General features: G+C 40.0%; 1 protein-coding gene across 1 annotated transcript; it reads right to left on the bottom strand.

The window, feature by feature from the left end:
• Positions 1 to 1,862: 1,862 nt before the first annotated feature.
• Positions 1,863 to 8,593, bottom strand: LOC137277097 (protein CASP-like). Its single transcript, XM_067808763.1, has 9 exons — positions 8,486 to 8,593; positions 6,706 to 6,784; positions 5,707 to 5,807; positions 5,028 to 5,144; positions 4,625 to 4,714; positions 4,338 to 4,394; positions 3,939 to 4,019; positions 3,107 to 3,171; positions 1,863 to 1,926 (listed from the first exon to the last, which is right to left on the bottom strand). The coding sequence occupies exons 1-9, from the start codon at positions 8,591 to 8,593 to the stop codon at positions 1,863 to 1,865; spliced, it is 762 nt and encodes a 253-aa protein (XP_067664864.1).
• Positions 8,594 to 9,889: the final 1,296 nt, after the last annotated feature.

Below are 9,889 nucleotides of genomic sequence, written 5' to 3'. Positions count from 1 at the left end.
CTTATTTCTCCTGTTTGGAGCGTCAGTGCAGTTTATGTCTGTCATTATTCCCTTGGGTAAATGATCTCATGATACAATAAGAAAGCAAAACATGCATGCAAGTGTCTTTATGTGATACAGATGTGTTGCACAGATACATTGTGATACACAAACAACCAACACCGCTTACAGATCACCCCGATGTAGAGTTGTTGCCTTTCCCGGGTCATCACATGATCCTTCCAATTCATGGAGGTCACTCAAGGTCATTACATGGCCCTCCCACTGCAGAGAGGTCACTCAAGGTCATGACACTGCCCTTCTGCTGAAGGGAGGTCATTCTTGCATGTTATGGTACATTGAGTACTTTGCATCTTCTGCCCAGACAGCCTTGGCACACTTATCAATGTAATGACCAGCAAGTTTAACACAACCACACCAACAACCATCTTAACTCTACTTCTGAACCTTCATTCCTCTAACCCCCAATACCACCCATGAACTATGACACAGTAACCATGGTCCCATATATCAAATACATGAAAAATACAAAATAGCATCTTCCAGATGCTTACATCAAGCACAAGTAGGATCCACTTGACATCAGCTTTACATCCAGAATGAAGACGTTGCCCTGAACATGGGAGACTAAAGGTCTCATTCTGACATTATCTAAATTCTAATAAAGTGTTTGAACAAGTCTAACTATCCTAAAGTTGAAGCAGAGTTGAGGCAACTCAAAGATATCAGTTTTATACAGTTTATACAAAAATATACCAGTAAATATCTTTATAAATAAACTAGGTGTGAAACTGTGAGATTCACCTATACAGTGACTGGATACATTACTTCAGTTTTTAAAGACTTTAAATGGACAAATCTACAAATTTCAATTAAAGACTGAATTTACGGAATAGTTGCTAATATGTTTATAGATTGTAAAAGGTGTCTAAAGATTCATGCAATGAATAGATGGGATTCTATGACATGATTGTATAATTGGCTAACAAATCAGTTTGACTGCATTTGAACTAAAACAAAAAGTATTCCTTTTAGCATTTATGTTCCATGTCCTTTTTTTCAGTGTCAATATGAAACAGTAGTCTATGAACGTGCTACTGTTGATGTATAATTTCGATATATTTGTGCTTTCCTGGAGTTCTACACATAAATTGTGATGAGTACACTCTGCAGTGTGGATTTACACAGCATGTACATCAGTTTTACGTTTATACATCCAAAAATGCCAAAACTTATTAAAGTATTAATTAAACATGTCTACTTTCCTTGGGTGTATAAAAGATTTCATGCAGATTATCAGTATTATTCTCTTGTTTATCACTCAGATTTCTGGAATCTTCAAAGACATTTAAGATGTAAACATAACATTTGAACATAAACAACAGAGATCAAACCATGCCAAGCTCTCTTTGACCTTTGGCAGGATTTATGCAGTATCTAGATAGGACAGATTTGTGTATCTTGAAATGTGAAAATTCTATTTGTTACTTAGGAGCTGAAACATACCTGTGTCCAGGGTTAGTGTTTTTGATGTTTCTTTGTCCCACCATTTTCAATATATATATATAGAACACCAAAACTCAAGGGTGTGCTGACCCATCCACCATGACAGCTTGAATTTATATGAGTAGTTTATGTGGTAAAAGGGTAGAATTCAAGTAGATAATTTCTCTATCATGTTTTTTAGTTTAAAATTATCAGATAGAATCTAATGGTTTGTGAACATATGTATGAATGTCTAGAAACTTTTGCGGCCCACTGAAGACCTTTGACATGAGTTTGGACATTTGAATGTTTCAACTCCTAACTCTCTGTTTTCTGAGTCTCCTGCTGTCTACTATGTGTTGTGATGGTTACTCTATTCAGTGATCATGACCAATGTGAAACTCCTTGTCTCCGTGAACCTTCAGCATGTGCTCCGCAAACCTGACAGACACAAAACACAGCTCAGTATATACAGAAAATACAGAGTCAAGTTCTGTTGTATGCTGAACTAGGTATGATGCAATAAAAGACAATGAATAAAGTTGCAAACATTCTAAAATGGGGATACGGAGAAAACAGACCCCGGAAAAATCAAGAAAACTGCCCCCGCTCACGAGAAAATGGCCCCTAAGCCGAGAGAAAACGTCATTGATTTATAAACTATGAAATCACAGAATGTGAGAAGGACAAACTGCAATCAGAGAGAAAGTGATAAAGTGATTATAATATTGAATGAAGGAAGAGAATGTATGGGGTTTATATCGTTATATTATTATAATATTGAAGAAGGGATGAAGAAAGAAGAAAATATGCAGACAAATGTAAGACAGTGTTAATATTATTATAATATTGAAGGAGAGAGAGGTAAAATTAACTACATGTATTTTTCTGTTATAATGGCTGTTTTCTCTAACACCGGTGGCCGTTTTCTCGTGAGCGGTGGCCATTTTCTCAATTTCTGTTTAGGGCGTTTTTCCTGGGGTCCGTTTTCACTATAACCCCTAAAATGCATCCAAAATATCTATATACAGTAAGACCACAGATACCCGGACCCCAAATATCCAGAAACCTTGCCTTCCGGTCCATTTTCCTAAAAGACCTATCTCTTATGCTATGAAAGTGAGTGTCTATTGAGGATACTTGGTTTTCATTTCCGGACAGTAAATTTTACAAACGACCCACTTAACACAAAATTGAGTCACTTATCCTCATGAAGCTGACAGTGTGAAGTGAAGTGAGAGTGTCCATGTGTTTTGACATGAGACAAGGTCTACTAATCCAGTTTAATGACCAGTCAGCAGGGTTTTGTGCTGATAAGTAGCCCTATCTGACACTGAGAGAATTGTAATTGGCAAATCAAAACCACCATGCTGTTTTGGAAGGGATACTGCTTCAACAGCAAAGCCTGGATGTTAGAAATCCAGATAAATGGATATTCAGTTATCTAGGCGATTTAAACAAAAATGAATCTGTCCAGATATCCGGGGTCTCACTGTACCTATGCATTCATATCAAACAATTTTACTGAAATTGCATTTGCGATTGAACTATCTGATGGGAATTTATTGATAACTGAAGGTAACTACTCAGACACAATGTGGAATCAAGTTGGTTGACTTACTTGTCATGGCAGTCCACTGCCAGATCCCGCTTGCAGGACTCAGTGTGAGCGACCTTGTAGAGGGCCTGGAACAGGAGAGACTTGGTCTCAAGGTCACCAAAACATAGGGATTGCAAAAAGTAGATTTGGAGCCGTGTTTTTTAAATAACATGTACCCATAGGCTTGGGCGGGTGGATTTTGTGTCTGAACAAGTTTAGAATTTATTTGGCTCCTTGAGACATTGTTTCAAAAGGTTGGGTGGTAACAATCAGAACTGGAGTTGCTTCACATATGCACCTACTCAGAGGCTCATCATGGCTGGATGATTTTGTGTTGCAGTGATTCACATGTATTTGGCTCATTATGGTCTGCGGTAAAGGCATCAACTATATTATATCATGTTATTTGTCACAAAAGCTGCGGTTGTCTTAAAAGAGGGTGTGGAAAGTTTAGTGCAGGCCAGCAGTTTCTAAAGTGTGAGGGTCCCAACAGCTGCCTGGTAACTGTTATTTTTAGCTCTGCAGTGACAGGTGGAACAAAATGTCTTAAAAATATCTCAAGAGATGGTTTGGAATAGAAACAGACATAAAATATCGAATGGGTGAGTTTAGTTTTACGCCAGTTTTAGCAGTATTCAACAATCTCACAGTGGGGGATACCAAAATTGGGCTACACACATTGTATCCATGTGGGAAAAAGAACCCAGGTCTTCAGCATGACAGGTCACACTAGGCCAACCCACTGCACTAAAGGCAGTATTGTGGTGATTCATAGGATGAGAGACTCTCATGAAGTAAGAGAGACAGAGTGTTGGTATTTGGAGGGAGGATAAAAGGAAAAGATCATACATACCAGGAAGACAAGGCAGTGCAGCATCAGCGTGTAGAAAAACGCAAAGGTGCGAGCCACTTTGTTCCCCATGATGAAGCGTCCCTGGAATCAAATTCATAAATTTAGTTTTTCAAGGTATGCATCTATATAATCCTGATCTGATCCAGTGGATGAATGAGTGAGAATGCCTCTCAAGCAAAGCATGAGTGAGTACTAGTATGTCAGATATTCTGCCACTTTGAATAGTATTCAGATCAATGTGGTTGGAGAAAATGTAGTCCAAAAAATAACAGATGTCACAGGTCCAGGATGTTTTCTAAAAAAGTACAGAATTTATTTTCAGTTCCTAAGGCATTTGTTTAATTAAAATCAAACTGTTGCAATCAGTTTCTGAAGTTGTTGAAGATGTTGAATACGCACCATGCTGAGTGTGATCTTGTCGTATGGCTTGAGATTCATGTAGCGTCTTTGTCGTTCCTGAAACATAACACAATTCAATTAATTGGGTCACTTCTTGCAAAGAGAAGGGGTCCAGTCTGTGCACTGTGGAGCTGCTCACCATCCTGCTGGATGAGGAAGGTTTCCAATTCTTACATTTTCACAGAAGGTCAAGAAGAGGTCCAACCTCTATATTGGGTGCCCCTAAACTTCTTGTTGAAGGTGGACAAAGGGTCCAGTCTGTAGGGAGTCATTATGGAGTTACTCACCTTCTTGCTGAAGGTTGAGAAGGGGTCCAGTCTGTTCTCGTACTGCAAGGAGTACCTGTTCTCTGTTGTGTCATCTCGCTCAGATGCTGACTGTAGACACAAAACACAAGTGATCAACCACAAGACCAGCTGCAACCTCACTAAACTTAAGATTGGGAAAGAAGGACACAGATGCCTTTCTGACACAACAATGTCTCCCCAAAACAGTTTGGGGCAACGTGAAACATTAGTAATATTCCTAATCAAACACTGAATAGTGCATCAGATCTGGTCAAAACTTCTGAAATGTTTTCTCTTTACACAGATACTCAACTGATAAACCGAGAAGACTGCAATGAAGGTTAGCGATGACAGACTCAAGGTTTTCATGAATGGTGAGCTGTTCTGAAATAGTGGTACTCACACTGGTTGGGTAGCTCTGCAGGAAGCGGATCTTCTCATACAGCTTGACGTTGTCCGATCGCAGTTTGTCAATCTCATTCTGGAGCAAACTGACCTGCTGCTGCTGGCTCAGGGTTTGCTGTGGACAGAAGGAAGGATGACATCAAGCTCAAGGTAACATCCACAACAACTCTGATGACAGACAACTCTTGTGGCAACCTTCAGGGCAATATCACCCAGATCATATGCCATGCTATACTTACTGTTTATTACAAGATTACACAACCTTGATTTTAATCTAGAGTTTATGTTTTGGCAGCTTGCATGAGCTTTCTTGTGGGAGACCTTAACAGAAGTACTTTTTCATGGTCCAAAGGACATTGGCCAAATAAAGTAAGTGAGTCAGTATTGTTTAAGACCACTGTCAGCAATATTCCAGCAAAATTCACGGCAAGGAACACCAGAAATGGGCCTCATACTTTGTACCCATGTGAGGGAATCGAGCAGGTCTTCCTCATGGCCAGCAAGAACTTTAACCAAAAAACTACCCCTCCTCCCCTGAACAATAAAGTGCATACATGGCTTGCTTCAGATGGAACCATGATCCAACAACACCAACAAAAGCCATGGCGCTTTCATTACTTGTTACTGAGCTGAACCATCAAAAATATGAGACAGACACAGGTGTCTTGTTAACTCACGGCTTCCAGTTCCTGGGCCCGGATCCGGTACCGCTCTCGCTGACTCTGGACGATCGGCAGCAGGGAGCCTGCGGCAGACTGGGAGCCATCTGCTGTTGTTCCTAAGACATCAAACATTGATATTACCATCTACGTAAATAATAACTCTTGGTGAGGTCATTGTGTGGAAACAGAGACCCTTCACTTCATGCCAGGGTTAATCTGTCTGGACCAGTCACCAGGATAAGTCAAAAGAGATCAAAGAAATAAACCATCAAGAAGGCCTAGAAGAATCCCCCCTGACATGTTTAACTACAAAATGACGTTTGATACTCATATAGGAAAATGCTTTGCTATACATTAGGGCCTCACTTCACAATGCACTGAGGTCATTGTAAATCACAACAGTAGCCTTAGTGCAGTGTTAAAGAATAGAAGTTAAGGTTAAATTTAGAAGAGGTTGCTTCGTGGAAGAAGCCCTAGGTCGATTGGAACACTGTGGTGATCATTGGGTTTGACTGATCAGTTAGTAAAACACATGTTTAACAGACAACATAAACATGTTTAACAGCTAACATAAACAAATGTTTAACAGATAACATAAACAAATGTTTAACATATAACATAAACATGTTTAACAGTTAACATAAACACATGTTTAACAGTTAACATAACCAAATGATTAACACTTAATATAAACTCATGATTAACAGTTAGCATAAACACATGTTTAACAATTAACATAAACCTGTTTAACAATTAACATAAACACATGTATAACACATAGCATAAACACATGTCTAACAGTTAACATAAACATGTTTAACAGTTAACATGAACACATGTTTAACAGTTAACATTACTAAATGTTTAACACTTAACATAAACATACATTTAACAGTCAACAAACTCATGTTTACCAGTTAGCATAAACATGTTTAACAGTTAACATAAACATGTGTTTAACAGTTAACATAAACATATGTTTAAGCTAAAGTTAAGTGATTTGCTGATGTGTACCTGGTGGGATGACATCTTTCATGACCTCGGCCATGACCTCAGTCCCTGGGTCAGTGTGTTGGGACGGTCCTGGTTCTCCCTGTAAGCAGACAATGTGAAGTATAAGGGACTCTGACTCAGTGTGGGCCATCTTAGTCCAACATGGGACAGCGTAAAGTACTCGCCACAGAGGACTCACTCCTACTCTCCATCATAGTTCCTGGAGTTCATACATGAATCTCATGATCCCTGATGCACTATGGGACATCCATGCAGTGCGCATTAAAATAATCCAGATTTACCACAACATCCCTGAGGCCGCAAAACAGTGACGACAGGAAGACAAACATTGAGGACATTACAAGGATGTCACCTTGACATCTCTGCAGAACATACTATGTGTTATCTGAGGGGATACTACCCTGGGATCTCCATGGAAGATGAGGATGAGGGATTTAATGAGAGGAAGGAGGACAAGTAATTTCTCTGGATGGTTAGTACGAGGGTTGGCTGAAAAGTTCTCAGTCTGAGTGGTTTTTCCCCACCAGGTAGAGACAGGTGTTTGCCACCAATGAGGACAATCATTTAGTGAATCATAGACACAAGAACTACAAACGTACTAATAGTTTTATCTCAACTACAGCTTTTTTGGTAAACCTACCCTCTGAAATCATCAGAAATGGACAAAACTGAATACAGGGCAGTCATCAAGTACTTGCAAAAGAAAGGGATGTCCCCAACACAGATACATGCTGACATGGTCTCCACTCTAGGGGATGATGCTCCTTCATTTTCCACAGTAAAGAAGTGGGCTGCAGAATTTAAGCGTGGCAGACAAAGCCTTGATGATGACCCACGCTCAGGGAGGCCTTCAACAGCAACCACTCCAGAAAACATCATGCGAGTGCTCGATATGTTGATGGATGATCGACGATTGACTACTCGACATATTGCTAGTGTAGTGGGCATCTCTCATGAGAGGGTTGAGCATATTATCACCAACGAATTAGGAATGACTAAAGTTTCTGCAAGATGGGTGCCAAAGCTCTTGACAGCAGAACAGAAACGTGTCAGGTTCCAGACGTCCCTTGACAATTTGCGTCGTTTTGAAGCAGATCCTGATGATTTTGTGGCACGATTTGTAACCATGGATGAGACCTGGATACATCACTTTCAACCAGAAACAAAACTACAGTCAAAACAGTGGAAGCATCCTGATTCACCAGCTCCGAAGAAACCCAAGTCTGTTCCTTCAGCTGGAAAGGTGATGGCATCAGTCTTTTGGGATTCCAGGGGTATTCTGCTCATTGATTATCTTGAAAAAGGTCAAACTATCAATGGCAGATACTATGCTGATCTACTGAACCAGTTGCGAGAAGCAATCAAAGCCAAACGACGAGGGATGATCGCTAAAGGTGTCCTTTTCCACCAAGACAATGCGCCTGTTCACAAATCGGTGGTGGCCATGTCAACAATCCGCGATTGTGGCATTGAACTCATTGACCATCCTCCTTATTCACCCGATTTGGCTCCTTCTGACTTCCACCTGTTCCCCAAAATGAAAAAGGAACTCGCCGGTTGCCATTTTGCAAGTAATGATGACGTCATTTCCGCTGTGACTGATTTTTTTAGGGTAGCTGAAGAAGATTTCTTCCTGACCGGGATTCGGGCCTTGCAGCATCGCTGGCAAAAGTGTGTGAACTTGGAAGAGGACTATGTAGAAAAATAAAGAACAAACGTGGACTTTGTAACTTTTTTTACAGTGAGGCTTAGAACTTTTCAGCCAAACCTCGTATATTACCTCGGCATCTCCACGGAACATGGAGGACAGGGCGTTGACGCTGCGGAGGTCCTCCTCCAACTGGGTGATGAGAGACTTCTGTTCCTGGACTGTCCCGGCCGCCTCCATGTAGACCACCTGGAGCTTGCTGAGCTGATCTGTGGCAGCAGAAGAGTGAGTGAGTGAGTGAGTGAGTGAGTGAGTGAGTGAGTGAGTGAGTGAGTGAGTGAGTGAGTGAGTGAGTGAGTGAGTGAGTGAGTGAGTGAGTGAGTGAGTGAGTGAGTTTAGTTTCATGCTGCTTTCAGCAATATTCCAGCAATATCACAGCATGGATACCAGAATTGGGCTTTGCACATTGTACCCACATGGGGAATCAAAGCCAGTTGTTCAGTGTGACAAGCGAATACTTTAAACACGAAACTACTTCACTGCCCTAGGAGATGCCAATCATATCTCTGCAATGGATGCATTTAACACACACATTTCTAACAAGTCTAAAGATCCCTGACTCCAAATGCTGCTAGTGGAAAATACTTGAAACATTTAGATCTAATGATATTCTTCGTGCTGTGTCTGTTAATTATAATTTATGCAACAATTAGATTTGTCCCGCGTGTGATGAAGCAACTCTGTAAATTGTTTCAATGAATCATTTGGCTATGTTTCACATTTATTCATTTCACAACATCAAGAAAACTTGTAAGAGAAAACTTACCCCAAAGTTTCTAAATAATAACTTTGAAAAGATCTGTAAAGACAATCACTAGACAAGAATCCCTATTTCTAAGAAATCCACAAGAGCTGGAGTCAAGGACAACAACTAAATAACTAATGAAACAAAGGTGACATTGTATGAAACTTTTACATGAGTGACTTCAGTAGGTAAACTACTGGTAGCACACACTAGATCAATCTTTGGTTGGATGAATGGACACCTTGTTGAAATCCTTGGCCAGTTGGTGTGGGCTAGAAGTGATATCATAATTGTGAAGTTCCCCCTTGTAATGAGGATAATGTGGTATGCTATCTGTTCAGTTCCACTTGTAAAACATGATCATTTCAATGACTTCTTGTCAGGTGTGATATTTCACATTTAAATATCTGTACTGAGTTTGTATTTGATGGTGAATATGGTATTAGTAATGCACACTTTAAACTTGTATTTCATAAGAATATGGAACTTGTATTACTTTCTCCTTTCATCATGAGAATATTGAATGCATTTAGCACACTTTCCCCTCATACATCATGAGAATATTGCATGTCTATAGCACACTTTCCCCTTGTATTTCATGAGAATATGGTATTTGTATTCCACTCTTTCCCCTAGTACATCATGAGAATATTGTATGTATATAGCACACTTTCCCCTTGTATTTCATGACAAAATAAAATTTGTATTGCACACTTTCCCCTAGTACATCA

The sequence above is a fragment of the Haliotis asinina genome, chromosome 1 (genome assembly GCF_037392515.1).
Source record: "Haliotis asinina isolate JCU_RB_2024 chromosome 1, JCU_Hal_asi_v2, whole genome shotgun sequence".
Classification (NCBI taxonomy): domain Eukaryota; kingdom Metazoa; phylum Mollusca; class Gastropoda; order Lepetellida; family Haliotidae; genus Haliotis; species Haliotis asinina.
The sequence above is the reverse complement of the archived record's forward strand: the minus strand, read 5'-3'. Positions and strand labels throughout refer to the sequence as shown.

What these genes read in the sequence shown, in the direction of transcription:
- LOC137277097 (XM_067808763.1), bottom strand. Translation starts at nt 8,593, where the DNA reads ATGGAGGCGGCCGGGACAGTCCAGGAACAGAAGTCTCTCATCACCCAG. An exon ending in GAAAGATGTCATCCCACCAG is followed by an intron (nt 5,808 to 6,705) that starts GTACACATCAGC and finishes TTGATGTCTTAG; the next exon opens with GAACAACAGCAGATGGCTCC. An exon ending in ACAAGATCACACTCAGCATG is followed by an intron (nt 4,020 to 4,337) that starts GTGCGTATTCAA and finishes ATTTGATTCCAG; the next exon opens with GGACGCTTCATCATGGGGAA.